General features: G+C 38.0%; 1 protein-coding gene across 1 annotated transcript in view; it reads left to right on the top strand.

Annotated features, from left to right (window-relative positions):
* Window positions 1–22,824, top strand: part of myom2b (myomesin 2b) — a 28,824-nt gene extending 6,000 nt beyond the window's left edge. Inside the window, exons 6-39 of the mRNA XM_008310569.3 lie at window positions 1,140–1,228; window positions 1,341–1,391; window positions 1,802–1,966; window positions 2,352–2,513; window positions 2,621–2,762; window positions 3,474–3,673; window positions 4,012–4,065; window positions 4,163–4,290; window positions 4,902–5,085; window positions 5,187–5,361; window positions 5,558–5,679; window positions 5,781–5,968; window positions 6,105–6,231; window positions 6,394–6,572; window positions 7,112–7,226; window positions 7,300–7,465; window positions 7,608–7,714; window positions 9,074–9,118; window positions 9,445–9,581; window positions 9,694–9,838; window positions 9,924–9,986; window positions 10,626–10,693; window positions 11,886–11,999; window positions 12,138–12,225; window positions 13,102–13,140; window positions 13,864–13,969; window positions 15,181–15,247; window positions 15,855–15,951; window positions 16,962–16,998; window positions 18,304–18,326; window positions 18,872–18,927; window positions 19,539–19,628; window positions 21,252–21,377; window positions 22,396–22,824. Coding sequence (XP_008308791.1) covers window positions 1,140–1,228; window positions 1,341–1,391; window positions 1,802–1,966; window positions 2,352–2,513; window positions 2,621–2,762; window positions 3,474–3,673; window positions 4,012–4,065; window positions 4,163–4,290; window positions 4,902–5,085; window positions 5,187–5,361; window positions 5,558–5,679; window positions 5,781–5,968; window positions 6,105–6,231; window positions 6,394–6,572; window positions 7,112–7,226; window positions 7,300–7,465; window positions 7,608–7,714; window positions 9,074–9,118; window positions 9,445–9,581; window positions 9,694–9,838; window positions 9,924–9,986; window positions 10,626–10,693; window positions 11,886–11,999; window positions 12,138–12,225; window positions 13,102–13,140; window positions 13,864–13,969; window positions 15,181–15,247; window positions 15,855–15,951; window positions 16,962–16,998; window positions 18,304–18,326; window positions 18,872–18,927; window positions 19,539–19,628; window positions 21,252–21,377; window positions 22,396–22,605 — 3,865 coding nt within the window. The 3' untranslated portion in view covers window positions 22,606–22,824. The remainder of the gene's footprint in view (window positions 1–1,139; window positions 1,229–1,340; window positions 1,392–1,801; window positions 1,967–2,351; window positions 2,514–2,620; window positions 2,763–3,473; window positions 3,674–4,011; window positions 4,066–4,162; window positions 4,291–4,901; window positions 5,086–5,186; window positions 5,362–5,557; window positions 5,680–5,780; window positions 5,969–6,104; window positions 6,232–6,393; window positions 6,573–7,111; window positions 7,227–7,299; window positions 7,466–7,607; window positions 7,715–9,073; window positions 9,119–9,444; window positions 9,582–9,693; window positions 9,839–9,923; window positions 9,987–10,625; window positions 10,694–11,885; window positions 12,000–12,137; window positions 12,226–13,101; window positions 13,141–13,863; window positions 13,970–15,180; window positions 15,248–15,854; window positions 15,952–16,961; window positions 16,999–18,303; window positions 18,327–18,871; window positions 18,928–19,538; window positions 19,629–21,251; window positions 21,378–22,395) is intronic.
* Window positions 22,825–25,887: the final 3,063 nt, after the last annotated feature.

Genomic DNA, 25,887 nt, shown 5'->3' with positions numbered 1-25,887 from the left:
AACTAAGGTGACATTTTTTTAAAAATTCATATTTGAGATTCATAGGTTAAACTGTTGACCCTAATTCCAACACGCCTGTTCTGCGTACACACTATCGGATTCTCATACACTAACAGATTATGTGTCACATTGTCACGCAATGTTGACTTTATCTACCGGTATATCAGATTTGGTCCGACTTAAAATGTTTTGGCAGTGTGTTATTTGCCAAAACCTAGTCATTAAGAGTGATACTCTGAATCTGTGCAGCATTTACAGTATGCTGCACAGAAGGCACAAGAACACCCATCCAGATCTGTGGGCAGTTCTCCCTCTCTCTTCCTCTCTCTCTTCAAAAGCTCAGCTGTTCATGTGCTGACCTCAGTGCCACATGATCCTCCCAGATTCCTTCAGCCATGACTCCCTCCTTGGAGCCACTCAACTCCAGTTTCTTCCTATCTTTTTCTCTGCACTACGCACACTTGCAGATCAACCTAATATTAAGCTCACTAGATTTGTTCAAAACATTAATGTAAGTTTTTGCATATGGAGATTTATTTAGTTAGGTTTCTTTTTTTTGTATGAAAAGAGTATGTTGCTCACCCTCCTGTCCCTCCTCTGCAGTCCGCAATAAAAGTGGTTGAGACTTCAAGACATGCAGAAGCCCTCTGGTGATATGACACCTCGTGACTGCCAGCAGTAAATCACAGCGGCGTTCTTTATTTTGACGCCAGATAATTAAAAAGGTTTTAGAGGGAGTGATTCAATAGGATTAGAATCGGAAATTTGAAAAAAAAAAAAAAGTTGACTTAGAACTAGCCCAGTGCTAAATAAAAAAAAAGAAATTTTATAAAAATAAACATTACATTACAATACATTTAGCAGATGCTTTTATTCAAAGCCACTTATAATTTGAGACATTTGAAAATTAAGAAAAAAAGTCAGACACAACTGAACTTCTTGCTTGAATGAATTTTACAATTTCACACCATGGGATTATTATTTTTGTGATTATTAATAAAACAAATCACTTTTAATGCCTAATTTCCTGATTTTATATATTTCATATATGGTCAATAATTTCTTTTTTCTTCTTCATGTTGGCTATTATAAAACTGTTTTTCAGTAAGTTCTCAATTCTCCAAATATGTCTTTTACAGATGCACGACTGACGATACAGCCATGTACACAGCAGTTGCTGGAAACCTCCACGGCCAGGTCTCCACTCAGGCCTCTGTCATTGTCAAGAGTAAGTCTTCAACATCTGCTGTCAATTTTACAAATCTATTTATTTATTTACAGTTTGAACTCATCACAATCAGTGTTTAACCCTGTGGTTTATTTTATTTGTATGTATTTAGGATACAGGGAGGAGGATGAGAGCTGCTCCTATGCCTGGCTGCCTTTCACAGGTAACTCCACAAATAAATCTGCATCAACTACAGCAGTGATCATCAACAACACGGCTGCCTAACTGTTCGATCCGGCCTGAGTTTGGGTTACAAAATTCAAAGAGGAAATATTATGTGGTGTCCACTATTAAATCAATTGAAAAAAACCCCAACAAACTGAGACTTAAATAACTAACATTAATCAGTAAGGACTATTTAAAAAAATTAGTTTATTTCATTTTTTTGAGAGCCTGTCCTCAAAAATACCTGTCCAGAAAACTTCTGACCCTCAATCAGATATATATATATATAGTGACCCATGTGCAGTTTCCGTTTTCTAGTCTATTAAATGCTTAACTGTGCTTTGGTGTGGAGTGACACCAACTGTTGTATTTTTTTTTTGTTATACTAATTTTGTCCCTGTTCTACAGCTGGTATGCTCCCTGAGGTCCAGTACACCAAAATCAACATCTCTTTTGTGGAGAAGTTTGAACCTGTGTTCGCATCCGAGGGAGGATCTGCCTCCTTGTCTGCCTCCATGGTCCTGGAGCCCAACCTGGCCAACCTGCAGCCAGAGGCTCAGTGGTATAGAGACGGTAATTGTTGTAAAATAAAACATTAGGGCAAAGTAATTCCGTTCTAATTGCGGATAATATACGATAGCCACGATGGTTACGGTTCCTCTCGATGCATTTCACACACAGCCCCAGGCGCAGCTATGGACCGAAAAGATTTTACAGCCACATTTTTTACTGCTAATTAATTATACAGGAAGGAGCGATAGATTTTTGTAATATACCCCCGGTTCATGGGCAGCAATTTATGATGTGTGTCTACAAGACTTAATTATAGATGTCATTTTGCATAAAAGTAATTGGCTAATCTTCACGAGTGACTATGCAGTAAGACCTTATGTTTAATTTAGTGTAGACTTTTCGCATTTGTGAGAACGGCGACAGTAAATCCTGTCTCATTCTCCAGACGTTCGTCTCTTTGACTCTAAGTGGGTGAAGATTGAAACTGGCAGAGGATTCACCAAACTGACGATCCCTAACCTGTACAAAGATGATGAAGGAGTGTACACACTACGCATGGTAACCAAGGGAGGCATTGCAGAGCACAGAGCTTTTGTCTCTGTTGCAGGTGAGTGATGCCAAATAGCAGGCTCTTCTAACGCCCCCTCACCCCCCCAAAAAAACAATAACTGTAGTGTAGAGTCAAACCAAGTCTCCCTGTCATTCCCTGTGTAGATGGTCCTCCCCCTGTTCCCAATGCCCCTGGTGCTCCCATGGACCTCAGGATCCATGATGCCAATAGAGACTATGTCATTGTGTCATGGAAGCCACCAAACACCACCACAGAGGGTCCAATCCTGGGATACTTTGTGGACAAGTAGGAATTACTGACATAAGCACCATAGATACATAAACTGACCAACATAAAGAAGACTGATTATTGTAAGTCATCATATCATCACATATTTGTATGCATATATATATATCTTATCATCACATATTTGTATGCATATATACAGAGTCATCATATCATCACATATTTGTATGTATATATATATCCATAAATATATACATACATTTACATACATGTATATACTGTATTTATATATATGTTTAAAAATATTTAAAAAAGAATATATATACACATAAACACACTATATATAGATATATATATATTTACATATATGTATATATTTACACATATATACGTATATATGAACTGATTTCACTCCAAGCACAGCGGCAGGAAACCTGACTGAGCTGCTCTTGCTCTGCATTGTTCCTGTAAACGTAACAGCTCACTTCCTTTCCAACATGAATTATATCCCTGTTGTCAGATTAATCACTGCAATCATCATCTTAGTTTCCACGGGTTTTATCAAACAGCACTTTCATTTCAAGTCAACCCTAAAATTATAATGATACATTACAGGCTGTTAAACCCAATTACTGCACAGTTAATGCCCAAATATTGGTTCTAATAAAACCTCTTTGTTAACCAGTCTGTTCCAGTTAATGCCCAAATATTGGTTCTAATGAAACCTCTTTGTTAACCAGTTTTTTTTTTTTCCTTTCTCAATTTTTCTAGATGTGAGGTCGGAACAGAGAACTGGACGCAGTGCAATGACCATCCCATTAAGATCTGTAAATACCCAGTGTCCGGGCTGTTTGAGAGTCACTCTTACTACTTCAGAGTCAGAGCAGTTAACTCTCATGGTATTAGCAAACCATCCCGCATATCTGACCCAATTGCTGCTCTGGATCCCACTGAGTTTGAGAGGCTTCATGGTGAGTTTGAGGATAAGAACAGGAGGTTTTTAAAGTATAGTCAATGTAAACTCTGGACAAATAAAGTGTCAGCGGTCTTTTGGTCAAGATATGGTTTTTGAATGCTAAAGAAAATTGTGTCTTACTAACTGTATTTCAGAAAATGGTTCCAAAATGTACTTTATCATATTAGTGATATAGGAAAAATAAAGACAAATAAGACTCTACTATATACCAATTCATTTAGCGTACCTAATAAGGTGGCCAATTAAATGTATGACCATCATTATAATCCAACAACAGATTTTATCCACATTGGTATCAGGTTAAATCAAATGTACGTTTCTGTTTTCCTGCAGCCAAAAAGCTTGGAGGAAACCTGGATGTAGTGTCTTACCATGATGTAGTTGAAGGTAGGTTGTTGAGGCAGAAATTACAAGTTACAAAAGGATGTCTAGTAAAAGCCAAGATATAAAGTGCAGAAGGAAGTAATACATATGTATTCCCCAGAGGAAGGGAAGCCTCCAGGAGCTCCATCCGGAATCCGTGTCTCAGAAATAGACAGAACCTACGTGGTTCTCAGCTGGAAAGCTCCGGCCTACGGTGGCAAAGCTCCAATGTGGTACTACATTGAAAAGGTAACAGTAGCTAAAACCACTGACTACTGACTTTAACATTTAGTTACTCTGGTGTTGATAAGGTTTTATGTAAGACTGTTGTCTCAGTGGGCTGCTGAAAACATGAGGGAAGAAATGGTAAACATGTGGCCAAAATACTAACATAATACATAAAGTGAACAGTAGATCAACTAAATAAGTGTCCGCACAAAGTTCTAGAACCTAAAAAAAAAAACTCAAACTCTCTTAAAGAATCCCTGGTGCAATTTAACAAATTAAAAAAAATTTAAATTTCAAAGTTTTTTATTTTTTAGAAAAATCTAATAATAAGAGCCTTTATAATTAATTAATAGCAATTCATATTAATTTAATTCCTCAGTTTCCTATTATATTCCACAAAATAACATTTTTAAATTAAATTAGTTAATAAAATTATTTTAGTTGACAACTGAATCAATGATCTGATCTGCAGTTTAAGACACTGTTGGACAACTCAGTCCAAAAAGTCCTAGTAAGTGATAAAAGGCCTAAGAGAAAGAGAAAAGTGCTCTTAAAGTGGCAACAGCAAACTGACTTCACACAAACTCCTTACTCCTTACTTCCTGTTAACCCTTTTCTGTCTGTCTTCACAGTGTTTGGCTAACAGTGAGGCCTGGCAGCGTGTCAACACTCAGGTTCCCGTTCGATCCCCACGTTATGCTGTCTTTGACCTGGCTGAGGGCACAGAGTATAAGTTTAGAGTGTTGTCAGCTAATATCCATGGAACCAGTGCACCGTCGGAGCCGACACGACCCATCACGACTCAGCAAATTAAAGGTCAGGCTATCTGTTATGGCTTAATGGTTATAAGTTATAAAATGAGGCCAGATCACAATAAATAATTCCAGTTGTTGTAAGATTTTTCTTTTGTCCTCTAGGTGTGCCATCAGCTCCTGGACAGGTAGTTGCCACAAGGCAAACCGACACCTCTGTCCTCATCCAGTGGGCTGCTCCGAAGGAACCAAACAATCTGATTGGCTATTACATTGACCAGTGTGTCAAAGGTTCCAAGGACTGGACTTCTTCCAATCACAAACCTCGCAAGGAGACCAGGTATGTATTCACCTAGTATTGGCAAGAATCTGGAGGTACGATACGTATTTCACTACAGGGGCAACAATACGATATATTGCGATGCTATAGGCACGACAATATAGTTTGATATAATTTTTTAAGCAATTTAATTGTAGAAACACTGTCAGTACAGTAGACACACTAGAAAAAACACAACCATCTGCTACTTTTTCAGGTTTGTGGTAAGTGGTCTGACCACTGGTGAATCCTACGTGTTCCGTGTCCAGGCTATCAATGAGATTGGTCTCAGTGATGAGTCCCAGGAGTCTTCTCCTCTGAGTGTCAAGGCAGCCCTCAGTCAGTACTGCTTTATTTGCTCTTATTATATTTAATCAGACTCAGGATAAGGACGGTAACAACAAACTTAGTTTACTTACAAATCAATGTTGCCTTTGCAGCCACTCCCTCTGCTCCTTATAATATTGCTCTGATCAACTGTGATGGTACTTCAATGGTCCTGAGCTGGAAGAAGCCTCTTCAGTCTGGAGGAGCACCGATCAAGGAGTACTATGTGGACAAGAGACGCAGCGGGACATCCATGTGGAGGGAGGTCCATATCCCTCCACTGTCTGAGAGACTTTACAGGGTACAGGAACCTCACACTGACACCACCACCAAACCACAAAGATGAGATTGTTACAGTTTTACATTAGACTGGATTTGTCTTATTAATACCTGGCAGTTCTTCTACTAACTCCTCTATGATGCTGCATTATTGCCAGGTGGGGGGTCTGACTGAGGGGGGAGTCTATCAGTTCCAGGTTTACGCCGCTAACCTGGCTGGTCTTGGACCAGCATCCAAACATTCAGCTGACTTCACCTGTGAGGCCTGGACCTTCCCTGAGCCCGGTCAGTAAACACCATTGTCTAACAGAAAAGTGTTAGCAATTTATAAGGTTTACCAAATATATAAACATATGTATTCTTTTGATATTTGACTATTTTCTATTTAAAGATAGCTAAATACTGTAACAAAACCTGATGACATCTCTTCTGTCAATCCTAACACAGGTCCAGCCTATGACCTGACTTTCTGTGAAGTCAGAGATGATTCTTTTGTGGTTGAATGGCAAAAGCCTCTGTACACTGGTTCTGGACCAATCACAGGCTACCACGTTGAGTACGCCAAGACAGGCACTTCAGACTGGGTCACATTCAACGAAACAACCACCACTAACCATTTCCTGAAGGTGAGCGGACATCTTAAACCTCCGAGTCTTTCTTAGCAATGACTAAATCATTTTCCACATTTAGAAAAGACAAATATTTACAGACTGTGGTCCAAATTATAACCAAATTGATCAGAACATGGTGAAACTTCATCAAATATATCAATTGAGGTTAAACAAGAATTTTTGTAAAAATATATAGATTACATTAAGAGAAAAAATGAAGAAACAAAATGATTTCCTCCTACATTAGATTACTTCAACTACTATCCTTTTCCTCATCCAGTCAGTAGTCTATAGACTTGTGTGAAACACTGACATCTAGCGGTAATTTTAAGCGGTTACTTTCCACACTAATCAAAAAACATTAACTGAAAATTAATAAAAATACAGACATGAGTTATAGAAATATAATTTGTTTTATTATTAAGTTGTTATTGTCAACATATTCACAAGAACATTTCATTAATGAGTCCCATTTTGGGGAATTTTCTGTATTGTCTACATAATAAAAAGTTGATGATTGTTGGTCAAAGTCTTCGTATTTGTGAATGCCTCAGGTGACAGGGCTGGAAGTGGGCAGCACCTACATCGCAAGGGTGAGACCAGTCAATGCTGCAGGTGTAGGAATGGCTTCAATGACGTCTGATTCTGTGACAACCAAGGCTGTAGAAGGTAACTGTTTTATCTCAGTAGTGTTTTTACTAAAATTATTTGCAGCTACTTATGTGTGTGTTGCCATCTGCAGGCCTGAAGGAGGTCTCCTGTGTGGTGGACGAGAAGACTGGTGATATTGTCTTTTCATTCGAGTCTTGCCAAATGAACTTTGGCTCCAAGTTCGTTTGGAAGAAGGATTATATGGAAATAACAGATTTCTCCAAAGGAGTGGAGATTAAGACTGAAGCAACACGTATGTAAAACAAAAAAAAAACAAACTACGTTTTCATTGGATGTTTAAAAAAAATTAAACCCAGGAAAGGCTTAAATGAAGGAAAAATGTACAATTACCATAATAATAATAATTACCACATCTTTGTTCACTGTTCTACATTACAGTTCCAAGCTGATCTTCAAGAACCCAGACAAAGATGACTTTGGAACCTTCTCTGTTGCTGTCACCAACACTTCTGGAATCTCCTCCAGCTACTCCATCACTGCTGAAGGTACTGTAGGACAGAAGTCCCTTCCTAACTGTACGTCTGCTCCTGACAGTGTTATGTATTAGTAAACAACACTAGTTGCAAATGTAAAATAAATATAAATTTACGTGTGGTATATGGACTATATATGAGCATTAGGGCAGTCAAAATTAAAAATTAAATTCATTTGTGAAATTAATCATTGTCCAACAATCCAACAATTTCACATTGATGACCAAAGTCCACTAGGAATCCCCTACTTTTGCACATTGTTCCTTGTTAATAATCCCATCATTTGGATTACGTCACGATTAGGGATGTTAATTAATCCAGGAATGTTGGTTCAAAAATTGAATCTTTTGACAGTGTTTGTATAGAACAGTAAAACATTTGAAATCCAAGAACTTAGTCCAAATCCATCTGGTGAGACGAGAGCATTCAGACGAACGGAGGCCAACAGTCGGGTGTAATGAGGACATGAGTGCAGAGACTTTTTCATAAAAACTATCGCACATCAAACCAACAGTTTTGTAACACAGCTGATGAAACTTGTAGAACACATTGCTCACAGTAGTTTTCCACGCTCACGGCAGAGTGTGTGCTGTAAAACCTCATCTTCCTGTTAGAAAGATTAATTTCTTATTCACTGCGTCCTGTTCCACTGATTACTTCCTATTTGGCCTCCAGTTTCTTTCTCAGCCCAACTCAGATAACGAGAGATTTGATTGTTACTTTGTTAGTGTTATTTGTTTGATTCATACCAATGATGACAATTTAAAGCTCATATCTGAAGTGATTAACACTAGGCAACCGTTTACACTCACATTCACACCTAGGGTTAATTAAGAGCGAACGATTGACCTAATGTTATTGGACTGTTTGAGGAAACCTGAGTAGCAAACGTGCATTAACAGGAAGTCCATACACTGAACCAGTGATCTTCTTAATGTAAGGCAAGACTACAAACCACTCTGCCTCCATGTGGCCTTACAATGAACAGATAGAAAAAATAACATTTTAAAATTGGCCTAAAAGTAATAAAAGATTTCTGCTGCACCAGATTTTAGACACGGGCACTTTATCTAATAACCTATTAGTCTTATTATTACTATGTTTAAACTTAATAGAAATGACTGTCTTTTTTGGGGACACTCTTCTGATCTGACTTGATGCTGTTAATGTGTTAAAGTTTGGTTAAACATTATGATACAATTTCCAATTATATTAAGATACAATTACCACAGTCCAGCCCTTTTGACCAGATACAATCACAACAATAACTGCAGTTTAAATTAAATTTTCATGACAAACTGTATTAATTTATTAAAAAGCTGTTTTTGACCATATCTGAATGACTTTTGTGTTCTTTTCTTGTTTCTCCAGAGTTGGTGAAGATGCTGGCCCTCAGCCATGACATCAGACATCCAAGTAAGAATCCTTGACTTAGCCTTAAAATCTCAAATAATCTCAGCCGTACTTTCTCTCTCTTTCTCTCTCTGTCTGTCTCTCTCTCTCTGTCTGTGACTGCCACTTGTGCTGTCATTTAGATCAGTTCAAAGTTACTTTGAACATTTCAGACCTCCATTTTTGGTCAAAATTTCTCTTTTTATTTGATCCCGAAAAAAAAAAAGTCTTACAATCTTTTGCATCACCTGCCTAACCGCTACTCACCTCTCTTCTCCTGACCAACACCTCCTACTCTCCTCGCCTCATTATAAATTTACCCTCTCTCCTCCACTTCCTCCCTCCTATAGTCATCCCACTGAAGTCGGAGCTGTCCTACAAGATTTTGGAGAGAGGAAGAATGAGATTCTGGCTGCAAGCCGAGGAGATTTCTTCCAATGTCACGTACAAATTCTTTGCAAATGACAAAGAGCTGTCCGGAGCCGATGTAAGATATAATTTAAAATTGGACATACGTACAGTTGGAAGGGGTTAAAGATTAATGAAAATATTTCACCCACATTTTATGACTATTGTGCAACTTTGTCCATGTTTTGCAGCCAAACAAGATGGGCCACAACATCTCCACAGGTGTTATTGAATTCATCATGGACCATTTCACCACGGAGAATGAAGGCACATATACCTGCCAGATTAGGGATGGAGGAGGCAAAGCCCAGAGCACCCTGGTTCTGATTGGAGACAGTGAGAGATTTAGACGTTTACTGTATATAAACACACGAGCCGTCCCCAGTGTTCCCATCTCATATCTGTCTGTTCATGCCAACAGCTTTCAAGGCAGCACTGGCCGAGGCCGACTACCAGAGGAGAGAGTACATCCGTGTCAAGGAGGGTAAGAACAGAAAGCCCCAGATTTTCAGCACAAAACTCTGCTGTCATTTGTCTTTCCTGTTCAAGCCTTTACACAGAAAAACTGTTTTTGTTACATTTATGAATGTTGACTTATTGTGTATAATCCACATCTAGATGAAACATTTACGATACCTAAAAATATAGCAGTAAATGTATCAACCTCAACCTAGCATAGAAATAGGTAAATTTAGCCTAAAGATAATTACAAGTTTGCTAAAAAAAATATCCAAGGTTGTCAAAATGATCTCTGAAATGTCAAAGTTTTACAACAACGGTTAAAAATCTTAGCCTGAAATTCAAGTTTTTAAGATAGTCTTTAAAAATACAACCTTTGGAAAAGCCAATATCCTGCTTGGTTGGCTGGCACATAAAATCTCAAATCAAAGCGTAACAACTGGTCCCTGGTCTGACCTTTGGATATTTTAATGAGAAAAGTCACCCCACCACAGAACAATATACTTAAATCTGAAGCAGGATATTTGGCGCTAAGAATGTTAGAAACGTTCTCAGGTGTGAGCCTATTATGTTACGTCTCTAACGATCACGGGCAACAAGTACTTTGTCTTTAATTAATTCGCTCCTCCTGGCCTTTTCTCTCCCCTGATTTTATCCACTTCAGGCCCTCACTTCAGCGAGTTCCTGTCACTACAGATTGGAGACGACTGCTCCGTCACTTTGGTCTGCAAGGTAAACACAGCGCAACTCAATAAGTATCGAACATTTCCCCTCCACAAACACAGCGGAGGTCGGCGTGGCTGACTCGCGGCGGGGTGATTAGCTGTTCTCTGGAGGCTGAGCTCTGGATGTAGCCTAATGATAAGGTCCACATTAAAACAAGTGTAATTAGTCTGTCAGTTATTGTTCAGTGTTTGTAACTGGAAACTGTGCAATTAGGAGCTTAAGTGATGTTTACTGCTAAAAAAAAAATAGAATAATGTCACGGTCAGGTCAGCCAAGACTCCAAAAGTTTGTGTATTTAGGGGAAAATTAGATATTCTCATAAAATGAGTATGGCCGTCAAATGATTAAAAGTCCTAATCTGATTAAAATCAACGTATTATTGTTATCTTTAGTTTTATTGTTATATGTATAATATGACAACAGTGTCAGTTTTTGTTTAATGCAGACAAATTGGTTTCTTTTCCCACTGAAATAGCCTTCAGTTAATGAGAACAAGTGAAACATTACGGCAAAATTAATGTTTATTGGAAAAACGACGGCAATTGTTGGTTTCCCTTCTCTTCTGTAGAATTATTTCATATGGAAACAAACTTTAGTTTAGGTTTTTGTGCAAACTAGAACAACCAAAGCTTAATGTTATAAACACAGGAGAAATTAAATTTGGAATAAATATCTTTATCTGTAGTTTATTTTTAATAAAAAAAGGAAATCTTTTTTTTCCACAGACCAACATAAAACAAAATGTATGTGCTATAACATACGCATACACTACAAATCCTGCCAGTATATAGTGCCACACTAGTACACATTTGATATGATCTTGTGGGCCAAATATAATTACACTGCGGACCAGATTTGGCCCCCGGGCCTGAGTTTGACACATGTGCATTACGGGCTGTAAACATTTTCCTTCCAGTCCTCACACACACAGACACACACTGCACGTCACCCTATTACCCACAGCTGTCACCTATATAACACTGCCTTCCAGTTTAATGGCTATTCACTGAAACCCCAACATAAGGGATTTGAAAATCCAAACCCGTATCAGTTGGTAAAAAAAAAATGTTATCAGAAAGTCAAACCCACAAAATATTGTCAGTGCTGCAGGGAGTGTTGGACATGTTTCTTTTTAATTGCCTGTAAAAGAAAGTGAAACCTTGTTCACAGATGTGATGTCGAATGCTTTTCATCACAGGTTGCTAATTTGAAGAAGGAGTCAGAGTTCCACTGGTACAGAGAGGATAAAGAGATCATCCCTGACGTGAAGCCTGACCTTGGAGCAGGAGTCTGCAAACTGCCAATTAAACTGGTAATTACACTTTGGCACGGCTGACTGTTTGCATACAGTGATGCTATTTGTAAAGCTGCAGGAGCCAAGTCCTGAACTCTGTTTAGATTCTTGTGTTTTCTTTGGTACCGAAATGACTTTGCTGTGCTGTTTCACCAGTTTTCACTGAAGACTGCAGGCATCTATAAGGCCACCATCAGTGATGACAGAGGAACAGACATGAGCCAGATTGATATCTCTGGAAAAGGTAAAGTAATTCACTAACTGGCCTGTAACTCAGCGTGAATACATAACAACCTAATGAGCTGTGACAGGAAAACAGCTGAAGAGCAGCTTAAGGAGCAGAAAAAAACAGGATTGAAATTCATGTACTTTGGAATTACATGGAAAACTAATGAGTTTTTAACACACCCTGCAACCCAAACCTTGTTGTTCTAACGGCTGCATAAACACAGATCTTGTTATTTCAGAAAAATATTTCCTAAATTTTGTTGCAAAAGTTGGTGAGGAGTCGACCTAAGCTGTTGAGCTGCCGTAAGCCTGTTTTTGTGTTTAATGGAAGCTGGGTTGAGCCTTACTTTCATCCACACAGGATAGGATTTATTCCTCAAAGAGTTTACCTCAGCCAGAGAAATACAACATTCCAAAGTTTCCAAAGTTAGCCCCAAAAATAGCTGCTCTTACATCACATATGTACTCCAGTTTTCCTACTGGCCTCTTGCCACTTCCACAAGATTTGTCTGGTTCCTAATGAGAGAGACTGTTTTGGAGAATGTGCAAATTAAGTAAAAGTGGACGAGCATCTAGAAGATCACAGGTCTCATACTAACGATCTTTCTGCATGAAGTTTTCCTGGTCCCCCGGTGTTTGGGTGTTTCCTCCAGTTACTCTGGTTTTGGGGGGTGACACTGAATACCTGGGTGACTGCTGGGATTGTCTCCAGCCATACTACAATACTAATACAGAATGAAGTAGTAGGAGATACATTAATTCAGAGGTCACAATACATGACTGTTTTTTTTTTAACATGACTTTTTTTGGATTTAGCCACAAGAGGGCAGCATTGTGACTTTCATGATTTTGTCTCTTTTCTTGACCCCACATTCATTTGATTCTCTTCTAGTTTTTGACGACGCCATAAATAAGATCAGCCAACTCGCTGGTAGGTATCTGTCTTACACACACGCACACACACCCAGCAGATGTCACACTGGAAGCATTTGGACATCCTGCCATCATGTGGTGGAATCACCTTAAAAAAAAAATCCCTTGCTGTCACAGTGACAGCGTGGAGAAGCATCCAACACCTATTTTAGGAGACAGTCACTTGACAGCACTGCAGTTACTGCTACAGCGATGGATGCAGAGGAGACGAGGGTTCATTACTGTGATAATGGGAAACCATGGTGATGCCACCATGCCGATGACGCGCTTGTGTTCTTGTAGTTTGCAGCAAGCGCAGACAGAGGTGTACGACCATACAGCTCACTTTTGGGTGGAACAACTCACCATAACAACACAGTTAACAAAAACTCTGATGGTTAAAGTGCTAGACATGAAAAAAAATATATATACACACATATACAAATATATTTATATATATAAACACATACAAATACATATCCATATATAAATACATATATAGTTTTACCTAATGTTATTGTGTATATATATTATAGGTTTTTTATTTACCTATAAACCTATATATTTTATTTGTTTCCAATTCAAGGCTCAGCCAACTTTTATTTGTCTTGTTCTTTACGGGCCGGCACAGAGTCTCTGCAGAGACAGAGTTATAGACCAGCTAAAGAAAAATATGAAAAGTTTAGTTTGATTTTTGTATGTGCCCCCTTCAACCCTTTGTTTCCCTCCTCTCGTCCTCCAGGCGCCAGTGCAGGAGAGCTGGTGATTAGCTGCACTGCAACAGGCATTCAGCTTCAGTGCCACATGAAGTACTACACTGCAGAGATGGACATCGTTTGGTTTAAAGGGTGAGAGAGGTTTACATTCTGAGACATTGATACCTAAAACCACTGCTGTCTGTCTTTATATTTGTCTGTGTGTTGTGCCTTTGTAGGTAAATCCCAGAACAGTTTTAAACCAATTTGAGTCATTATTTTAAGTTTCTGAAAAACAACTTTGTTTTCAAAACAAAATTCTCCAGGTGAAAGCTTTTATTAAGCAAATTTCCAGCCACATTTGTCCAACTTCAAGCTTTTTCTAAACTGACTTTTAGGACATGTTTTAATCGAAACACTTGTTTAAGGTTTTTGCTCTCTGACTTTTAGGACATGTTTTAATCGAAAAGGTTAAGGTTTTTGCTCTTACAGCTACTTACAGGTATACATTTATGACCAAGTACTGCTCAGTTTGACTCACCTATACTCCGTGATCTAAATCTAATTTTTAGGAGTTTCATGATTTCCAGTTTCTTTATCTTTATAAGTCCAAAACTGAAGAGCTTGAATTTATTTGCCTTACTATCTGAGCAGATCATTTCTTATGATCTAAATAAGTATGTCAAAATGCAGTAAAGAAGAATTTGAACTTATTGAACTTCCACTCCAAAGTGGAAGAGCATGAACCTGGATCTATCTAGGCCAGTGGAAAAATAATTTAGACATCCCAGGTAGAAGACAGGACAGAACATCTGTAGGGAGTCACTGTTTGTTCTCAGAGCTTGTGGCCGAAGGCTGTTTCATTACCAGACCATAGAGTCTCCAGGGACATGTAAACTTCTGCAGTAAGAAACAAGATGACTGCTGTGGAGTTACTAAAGTCAGACCGACTGTATGGACAATATTCCACTGTAGCTGTCACTTAATTCAGCAAAATTATCTGTTTGGTGACAAGAACCACTGCCCCTTCATCCTTAATTAAAAAAAAGAGGCAGTTTCTTTATCGTAGTTCAAAGATTACAATGCTGTCTCTGTGGTCCTACGTGAGACTACAGAGAACAAGGAGTAAAGATAAAACTGCAGGTGAGTCAAGGCCAACATTTCCAGAGCAGAAACAGCCGGATGTTAATTACAACTTCACCACAATCTGACATGAGGCCAGAGCTTCGTCAGAGATTTTAATGTGTGTTTGTGTAGTCAGCGTGACATAGCACAGGAAAGGTATGAAGAGATGGTTCTCCATTACTCTAGACACACACAGTAGACACTAACCTCTCTCTCTCCCTTTCTCCCACTCTGCACAGTGCGAGTAAACTCTGCCACAGTGACAAGCATGTGATTGGAGGAACCCCTGCTATGGCAACAATGGAGGTACTATCATCACCTATAAGTGTAGCACTGAGTGTCATACAGTATGCATGCATCCTGGAGAAAATGTGGAGGATTTTATGACTGTGTGGTGGGACTGTTGCCCATCACTGAGGTTCTAAAAGACCTCGGAGAGTCTTCACAGAGGTGGCACCAGGGCCGCTGTGGGAGGATTTAAAGAGGGAGCTAATGAATAAAGGCATAATGCATATTATAGTCTTTTAAATTAATTAAAATGTGCATATTTAACCGTGTGCAGTCACACCACTTCATTACCGTATCACCAGTGATGGACTGGTGACCTTAAAGCATATGTATATACTGTATATTTACACACTGATTTTCACTTAGTGCCAAGCATGTCCAAAGTCTGGCTTTGGGCCCAAAAGTGGTACTTACACAAATTTAAGAATTTACTTGTCTATTACTAACCAAGATGCAATGCATTTTTATCAAACTTATCCTGCTATATTGTGTTGTTTTAGCTAACGTTTGTGCCAAATATTTTTGAAAAACTAAAGACACCTACTATTTTAGAATGTTTTTTGTGTTTGACCAGTCAGGTCATCATTGTTGGCCACATAACTCAATGGTTACTTTTCAATCACAGATTATTGAGCCTGAGGAGAAGGACAAAGGGATGTATTCAGTGGTCATCACCAACTCCGAAAATTCACACAAACGCAGCCTTGAGCTCAGCGGTGAAGGTCAGTCGCTCTACGACATTAACATTCCTCGAGGAATTGTAATTTATTTTAATCTTTTCAAACACCACTCGCCGTCAGTAAGAACGCTGTACTCTGCATTTACCTTGCCAAATTTATTATGACTAATCTAATAAATAAAACATGACAGAATATTTGCTGCAGAGAAACTTTTTAAAAGCTACAAATCAACCAACAAACTAGTCATCTTTCCGCTATGTTAGACTAATTATATTGAGCACATCCAGTCTTACACAATACCATAAGTCATTACTTTCTCTTTCTACATTTTGCCAGCAAACGTTGTGACCACAGTGTTCCAGCACTCCTCTGTTTGAATCCAGAGGAATTTGAATTTAAGGGATTTAGCAGAAAATCTGTCATTCTGTACAGACAAACATAATTGGAACCCTTTTTTTGCCTCTGGACACAATTTGTCAGTTTCAGCATCTACGGTTCCCGGAATTTCATGTTATTGAATTTCAGAAGAGAAATATTTAATGAAAGAAAAAAGTATGAAAATGTCCAAAGTCTTTTTGATACCATACGTCCCAACATCTTGCCTTGTCAAAATCAAACTGCTTTTTAAAATGGCATCCTGTAGGGACGTTGTCTACATTTCCATTTCCTACGGCAAGAAAAACTCTTTCATTTGGTTTAATGTACATTTATTACCATTTTTATTAAGTTGAATTATAATTCTATAGCACAAATTTAGAAAACAGATTTTGATTTGATGAACGTTACGGTTCACGTGAAAATGAACAGTGAACACATCTTGGTATTTTCAGCAAAGAACTGTAACACAATGGACAAAATCTACAGATATAAAAAAGCAAAGTTAGTTCAAAATTTAGCCATGAAGAAAAATTAGCCGGGGAGTTTATTTTTTACTTTAATGTGGCACAAATACAATGAATATAAAATAATATACAAGCAGGACATTTCGTTGTGTCACCGGTACTGAAGGATAAAAACAGAGGTTTTTATTCATGTTTTTCTTTCTATTACAGCATATGAAAAGGCCTATGCTGAGTTCCAGAAACTCAAGTGAGTACATTAGAAACCAACACCCACTGTTGAGATGGGCTCCTATTTCAGGAAGGGGAGTTAAAAAAAAAAACATTAGGTTGTGATTCAGCTTGGACATAAAGATAATGGAAACATGATCTGTGGTCAGGTCGTTCAGAGATTATATAAGCAATTAAAGGTACACAGACCATTATCCCTGGGGTTGGGGGGGTACAATAGAAGAATCCAGGTCTTGAATTGGAATGTTTGACTGATGTTCAGGAGGATGTCGTTCCACGTTACTCATCGCAGTTCAGAACCTGGTAAATGTACCTTGAAAATGTGTGGTAAAATTTCATATTGAGGACTAGAAGCTGTTGAGCAAACCTTCGTACAGCCAACGCAAGAACGAAGTCCACTCGCAAAACAGCGTCCCCTGTGACCAAATGAGAAATGGTGTAATAACAGAAAAGGGTTAAATCTGCAGATCCAGCTGCTCCTACTAGAGTTTTGTAGGTATCAAATTGCTTTAAATTAAAAGAATTGAATTGGTCTGCAAAAACAATGGAGGGCTATTTTTTTGTCTGCTGTTTGATAAATAAAGCTGATCCACTGGGTTTTATTTTCCTGCCTATTCTGCAAACACCTCTGATTGAGCATCTTAAATAAAGATTTTCCTCCATTTACAAATTAGAGATAAAGAAAAAACAAACTACAAATCGATCCTGGAAAAAAAACTTGAGGCCAATACTTTCTCTAAAGTAAAATGCCACAAAGTAATTTTAACAAATTAATTTAAAAAGAAAAAAAAAAGACTGAAACAGCAAATATTAAACCTGGCACACGATGTGTAAACCACACAAATCCCTTTTCTAATTAAGATTCAGAGAAAAAAAATGAATCGACAACAGCGTTTTTAACATGCCAGGAGGAGAAGAGAGCCGTCCCAGCCATCTGGTTGTGTTGCTGACCTCTGCTCCCTGTCGCTGCTCCAACAGCCCTGGCAATATCTTCGTTTCCACTCTTAGTCTCCCACAGAAAACTGCTCTAAAATGTGGTTTGGCTCCCAGGCCAGAATACCTCGTGGCAAACCATCTGACCAGTTATTGACCCAGAGATGGAGACGCCATTAGGTCTTTTGTCAGGCGGTGTAAAAACACTAAAATTGTCACAAACACATACACACATCTCCAGGACCACAGTATGAGTTAGGCTTTAAGGTTAACAAACCTGTTGGTCACAATGATGTCCAGTTTATCACAGTAATCTCACTGTTACGTGGTTTATAACGTTTATGAAGAAAATCACACAAAAAAAACATAACTCTTCTGTTTGTTTTTTCAGGGCTGAAGCCTATGCAGAGAAGAGTAAGTATTTCATCATCTTCATTATATTATTTAAAAAGAAAACTGATCGTTTGAAAAGAGAGATTTTGCATCTGTAAAACAGTTAAGCAGCTGCTTTTATTTCAATTGTAACAATGTATTGATTTCTGAAGTGGAACTCAGATTTCTCTTCTTTTTTTTAACAAAATCCTAATCCAAATTCTGGTCTCTTAATTCTGGAAAAATGTCATATATATAGACATACATACATGTGTGGGTATAAATAATAGTTCATGCACCTATAAGTAATTCTTAGTACCCCGTCAGAAAAAAAAAACCCCATCTGTATTGTTCCTTTAATCACTGGATGGCTCATGATGAAGTTTAAATGATAGTTTCTCATACTGTATTTATCTTTGTAAATGAAAAACATTATATTGGTGGTTATTTTTCTTTCACTTTATGTTCACTGGTAAATTAATCTACGTTTGACGCAAACATCGTCTCACCAATAAGGGAAAGTGTTACTGTTTGGAACTGTTCTCCCAGTTAGAGATGTTCTAAGGATGAACACTAATGTGTTTCAGATCGTGGTCAGGTGGTGGGAGGACTGCCTGATTGTGTCACCATTATGGAAAAGAAGGTAACCTTTTGTTCTTTTACCTTTGTTTTGGAAGAACACAATTTATTTAATCTTTTTCCAAATTATTTCTGTCAGCCATTATCTCTACTCTAACCAAACTGTTTATTTGAATCCAAGTTTTCGATTCCTTTAAGGAGAGTTAAGGCTACTGTTAATTTTTCACAGAAACTTTTATTTGGCATTTGATTTCAATTTATCTCAAACAGGTCGTCTATGCTTACTTTAACTATAACACCAAACATCAAAAGTCACTATTATTGATGCAAAGCTTAGGCAGATTAACATGTGGTTAAGTTACAGCCAACTGTTTAAACTTTTGGAATAATACATTCAGTTAGTAATTAGACCAGACCTGGGAAAACTACGGCTCATGGGCCGGATACAGGACATGGTAAAGATCAATCTTTTTGTTTCATGTATTACTAGTCGTATTACGAGTTTCATGTATTACGAGTCGGCTGCAGTTTCTGTTAATGCCACTAGATGGCATTAACAGATGGCACACATCAAATGCGCCAAATTGTCTTTAAAATTTTTGGAAGCCTTGAAGGTGTGTGTAAATAAGTAGATGTTTACATGCTCATCTAACTATCTATGTTCTGCTTAAACAGACCCTGAGTTTAACTTGCACAGTGTGTGGAGACCCCAAACCACATGTGTCATGGATGAGGAACGGAGTGGAGGTTGAACCCGATGAGAAGGTGATTACAGCCGTCACCACGACAGGAATCACAATATTTCTAATCCATCTCTTTTTAATGACCACTGAGGCACGCTCATAATTAAGTTGTATATGTGACCTGTGCACCCCACTGCAGCACCTTATTATCAACACCCCCCAAAACCCCTGCCCCAACGTGCATCGTTCCTTTCACTGGTTTTCACCTGTCATACTCCAACGCTGAGTGGTTTAACCTCTTCACAAAGGCGGCCCCTCCTTCTCTGTCCATGATTAATTACCTAATTAATCTCACACAATTACAACAGAATGCTTGTATCAGCTTTTATAGAGATACAATGGAAGTCCCTTACTGCAGGGAAACGTCCACTCTCATCTCCATGGAGTTTGAAGTCCCAGCATATTATTGGGGTTTATTTTTGTCTCTGTACAGTTGAACACGGCATTAACACGATAATGGCTTTTATACAGCGGAAACATTTTCAGACAGATTAAGAGTTAATCGCTTCACTATTTTTACCTAATTCAATTAAAACCGCACGCAATTGAATGTACAGCAATTGACACTGATGACATTGCTGAAGAAACTTAAAGGAACAAGTCCATCGCTGGGAGATGAAAGAAATAAGATGCAAATGCCTAAAAACACAAATGTACTCCTGGAGATGAGAATGTCTTCAAAATGTTTTAAGTTGTACCTGATGTGGGTTTCTAAGTTGGGGAACGGAAGCTAATGCAAAGGGGTGGAGGCGTGACCAGCAAATTTGAATATTTTCTTCACTAACTTTTGTTTCCTGATATCGATATTATACAGCACTGTATCAATTTTTATTAACAATTAACATGCAATTATTGATTGAACAGGGACTGCATATATTTGCAAGTATTTGAGACTTTGAGTCAAACAAGAGAAAACTGCATTTATAAAGTGATATTTCCGTCAATCCCTCACCCCTTTGTTTTAGCACTTTCAGTTTAGTTATTCATGATACCTTTGTTTTAGCACTTTCAGTTTAGTTTAAATTATTCATGATGTTAAATAATGAGGTAGTACCTGCTGTAGGATGTGGCAGCAACAGGCTAGTCACAATTTTTAAAAAAATCACTTTTCGTATTGATAAGCTGAAAGGTGTGAGAAATACATATTGGGAGATTCATACTGAGCCATTGTACTCTGTGAGCTCTTTTGGCAGCTGTTTGAATAGAAAGGACATTCTTTGGTATAAAAAATGGCACGCTGCAGTTTAATTGCAGGGATGCAGTGAGACCTTTACAAGTGCCACTCCATTTAAATGTACTAATTCACAGTCGTAGAGATTAAGTGGGTTAGAGGAAAATTTAATCACTGGATTCTTGTCAACATCACTCAGTTATGAATGTGCGCTGGAAAATAATGATACAAAATGAGGATGTGTTTTAACACAGTGTTTATTTTAAAGAAGCATATATATACATATATATAAAGTGTGGACTGAGGGGGTCAGGAATGAATTACTGGTCCTTGTGTCCATCTCCAGCTGCTGCAGTTGAAGAAAATACACCATTCAATAATTCATGACACTGCAGGCATTTCCAATGTTAAACCTTCCTAAGGAATCCCTCTGCTGCCCTCCTCTTCATTGTAACCTTTGATTTCCTATTTCAGTTTGTGGTCTCCATGGACCAGGGTAGGTTTGCCAGCCTGACCATCAAAGGTGTAGTCATGGAGGATTCTGGCAGATACAGCATGATTATCCAGAACAAATATGGAGGAGAGTCTGTGGATATACTGGTGAGTACCACTGCTGTGTACTGGGAATGACAGTATTTACTGTACTTTCAGTTCTGACCTTTTAGACCAACCCTTGTTCAAGTGGGGGCAGATTTGATGATCTTATAAAGTCCTAACAACCCCATTCCCTGATACTTTAGCTCTAACGATATACTGTACAAGGAAACTAATACATTTTTGAGGCAGCAATCTGCTTTAGTTAAAAAAAGTTTGGGAGGTTTAGAAAAAAAAAATCCATAAAAAGGTTTTTTGTTTTTTATCAAATGGTGGTCTAATACAGGCGTGGGCAAACTTTTTGACTCGCAAGCCATAATTGGTCCTAAAATTTGATTGGGGGGGGAGGGGGTGCTGGGTCAGGAGCAGATAACTGGAGAGTTCTTGTGAACTAAGATAAATGACATAAAAGTCATGAATAAAGGCTAAAATGCTTTTAGCCATCTCTATGCCATCTATTGGGAAATGTGGGCAATTCAAAGAAAAGGCAGAAATATAATCACAATACAAACCAATTATGTAATTTGGACAAGTTTGGCGGACCTTAGTTTGCCCATGCCTGGTCTGGTACACAGTAAAAGGTAAAAGACAAAAGCTGTACAAAAAATATATAAACATATAGTACATATAAAATTGTTACACTTCTGTAAACATAGCGTCAATAGTGTAGATGGCAGAAAAGATAGCATAACAACAGTCATACAGCAAAGCCTACAGAACATACAGGATTTTCTGATTAGAGTCTCACAATTAGACTGCTCGAAAACCTCCTCCTTCGTCCTGACACAAAGGTCACCTAGTAAAGATTTGGTTAAGAGTTAAAATTATGTTTAAAACAAGTTTGCAAAAGGTGCATTTTTCAAATTTAGGAAATATTCTGACCAAAAATACACAAAAATGTTTTGTGGTGATGTACAAAATCCAAATCTACAGTTCAACATACAATGTTCAATTCTATAACATCTTGCTAGAATCAGTTCAGGGTGAGTCATCAATGACATCATTTGTCTCCCCTTTCTTACAGGTGAGTGTCTACCGTCATGGAGAGAAAATCCCGGATGCCAAACCACTGATGGCTCCTAAAACCATCATCCCTCCCAAACTTCCCATCGAGATGCCTCAGACTAAAACCCAGCCTGCCCCAAGCCCCGCCCCAGCTGCTCAAAGCCCCACCCCTTCTAGGGCAGCTGCTGGAAAGGCAGCCAAGAGCCCAACTCCTTCCAGGAGGAAGTGAAAATAATACGCAAAATCAACAACAACAAAAAACCTAGACCACACAGAGTTTTACTGGTGCTGTCCACTCGGGGAAAAAAATCAACATAAATGAAATCATCCCACTGTGAAATTGATACAATAGAGTCAAAAGATATTTAAAACTGCAACAATGTGCAAAATACTTAGTAGTGGGACTATTATACGTGAAATGAAATTTAAATAAAGCAAGGTTTTCACACTTGTTTGTGTCAGTGTCAAATCTCTGAAGTGTTTTTTTTTTTGTAACTTACAAGCGTTGGTATCAGATTAGGAGGCTGTAAACGGACAGGTAGTTAACTTAGTTTTAAAAAACAACTGTATGATGCCCCAGAATCTCTGAAATATAGATTAAGAAATGTTCTAGTTATCTTGGTGATTATTTGAATCTATATACTGCTAAAAGCTAACCAAAATAACGTGACTGCACAAAGAGAAAAAAGCTCCACCTAATGGTGGAAATGCTTCCTCTTTAACATTACTGCTCAAAACAAAGTAGTACTGCAGATGCAGGAGATCAGCGTGAGGTAAATCACCACTTAGAATAGCACAGCTGCAGGGTAAGACTGGGACCACCATTAACAGGATCTGCTAAATCTGTTATAATTGAAATCCTTTCAGTATTCAACGTCAGTATTTATCATAGAGACATTTGCCCAAAAACATATGTGTTAAAAATTTACAAGTATATTGTTTTTCGACCAATCACTTTAAATCAAGGCAGAGAAAAATAAAAAAATAAAACTATGCAGCAGAAATGAAAGACAAGTTCAGGAAGAGGTGATGGCAGAGCTGATGAGATTTCAGGGGGTTTATTAAAGCTGATGAGAGGAGAGACGGGGAACACACAATGAGAGCGCCGAGGGTAAACTCATTCTTTGTGTGTTTGCTGTTGCTAATAAAAGAGAAGAGATTATAATTTGCTGAGTCTGTTTATTCAGACTGACTGAGAGAAAAAGATCAAGAACAAGTACAAGTCAGTGAAAGTGGTAAAAGAAGTAAAAGAACTGAAGAGAGAGACTGAAGAAAGTCAAAGAGAGAGAATACTGTTTTTTTGTGCCATTGTCACAGTCACAAACACTAAGGAAAATGAAAAATAGAGCATTTTTCTAATTTTGTTTACTCCTTTAGGGCCACCACAGTGAATCACTTTATCCTGTACATACTGACAATCTTACACATCCATCAGACCCTGCTTACAACCTTCACTTTTCCTTTCTGTCCATTTCAGTGGATAAACAAAGTACTTGAACTCATTCACTACAGATTACAATGTCATCTGCAAACAATATGGTTCATGAAACTTCCAACATGACCTCATCCGTCAACCTTTTTATCACTATAGCAAACAAAAAATAAGTCAAACCTGGTTGGCCATGTAGCCCCACACATACTCTGAACCCATCTGTCATTTCGACTGCACACTCTTCATTGTTCACACATTCTTCTTTAGCAGCTAAATTTCATGGTCACTACGGCACTGGAACCAATCTGAGGACCACCTGTCCACTACATATAGAGACAAACAACCATTCACACTCACACACTCATCAAGTACTACAAACATCAATGCAACTTTCAAACTCCATATTCAAAAACCATCAATTACAAGTGGGGATGGAACCGATGAGCTCCTTGCTATAAGGACAACCGTGAAGTAGCAACTCATAAACTCATAAACAGTTGTCGTTTTTACGTTTTACCCTAAAAAGTTCTAATGCACATGTGGTTAACAAATATTGCCTGGAGGAACAATTAGTTAATCTTTAGGAAGGGCTTGCAGAGCTGTGGTTGGATCAATGTCCGCTGTGTTGGGTTTATTTTTTTTTCATTACAAGACTTTTTACTCTATTTCTGATTAAGACGTAAAAACTGTTTGATCATGATTAATTTCAGGCCTTTTCAGATTTCCTGTCAGACCCGATTAATTTTATGAAATTATCACCAGTTATATATTTTAAACTGTGTATTGGACATTTTTTGTGGTACATAGGAAAAGGAGAGGATTTTGTTTTAGTTAACACATTGTTAATTTGCATCATGGACATTGACTGTACATTGAACATTTATGACAATCACACATCTACTAATTTAAAAATTAAGATTAAGATTAAATCAGTAGAAAATATGTCACAAAAAGACTTTGTAAAATGCTAAAAACTATGTCTGCATCCTTAAAGTATAATCGGTATATATTTGATAATAACTGCAGTCAACTCAAGATTTTATTTTAAGATAGATGATTTTTCATCATCTATGTGAGGCAAAACTCATACCACAACAATCATATTTTGCCAAAAAAAACCCCAAAAAAAACAAAAACCCTGATTTGTTGCATTGAAATAAAAGACTGGAGTGGATTGGACTATCAGAGAGAGATGTAAATCATTCTGATGATCGCTGCTCATCTGCTGTGAGATCATTTACCCCGACTTTCTAATTAATTTCCATTTTTTAATCAACACAATTACAGAGAATCCCCATGTTTCCATGACAACAAACTTCAAATTTCAATCAACACTGATACATCCCAGTGAAACACACTGATGGACTAGAACACAAGTTCACACATACACAGACATGACAACACAACAGCACACACATTCATCAGCGCACACATACACAAACAAACACTGACATACACGAGCTGCTATCTAAACTGAACAGCTAGCCAGTGACGAGACCATGGAATTCTTACTCTAAAAATAACACCATGTCATTAAAGTGTGTGACTCTATGACAGTTTGTGTGTTTGTGGTTTGTAAAGAATCAAGGCTTTATAACAAAGATTTTTCCACACTAAACCACTTGAGGGCACTATGGTAACATATGCACACACAAATACAAACGCATGCATGCACACACACCCTGCTATTACTTTAAGGTTTTGTCACACACTTTCCTAGATGTGGATGAGCACAGACAACACACATACACATACACATACACACACACACACACACACACACACACACACACTCAGAAACTGACAGGTCTGCTCTAATAAAGTCGTGCTCCAAACAATGAGATAAAATGGAAGCAGAGACATTTGCAGGTGTTCACTGAGGCACAGACGATTGAAAATATGAAATAAAAATAATGTCTATGCAGATACATCAGGGTTCTTAAAAACACACTGTCACTGTAAATGCTGATATTCTTGATGATACAGACGCAATTATGAGATGTTGAGCGTCTGATCACGTATTTTTGTCTCTCTGTGAGTAAAAGAAAATGATTAGCGAGGGTATGAGGAGCACCAGGA

This window comes from Cynoglossus semilaevis, chromosome 5 (assembly GCF_000523025.1).
Source record: "Cynoglossus semilaevis isolate Cse_v1.0 chromosome 5, Cse_v1.0, whole genome shotgun sequence".
NCBI classification, from domain to species: domain Eukaryota; kingdom Metazoa; phylum Chordata; class Actinopteri; order Pleuronectiformes; family Cynoglossidae; genus Cynoglossus; species Cynoglossus semilaevis.
This window is presented reverse-complemented; position numbering and strand designations above follow the sequence as displayed.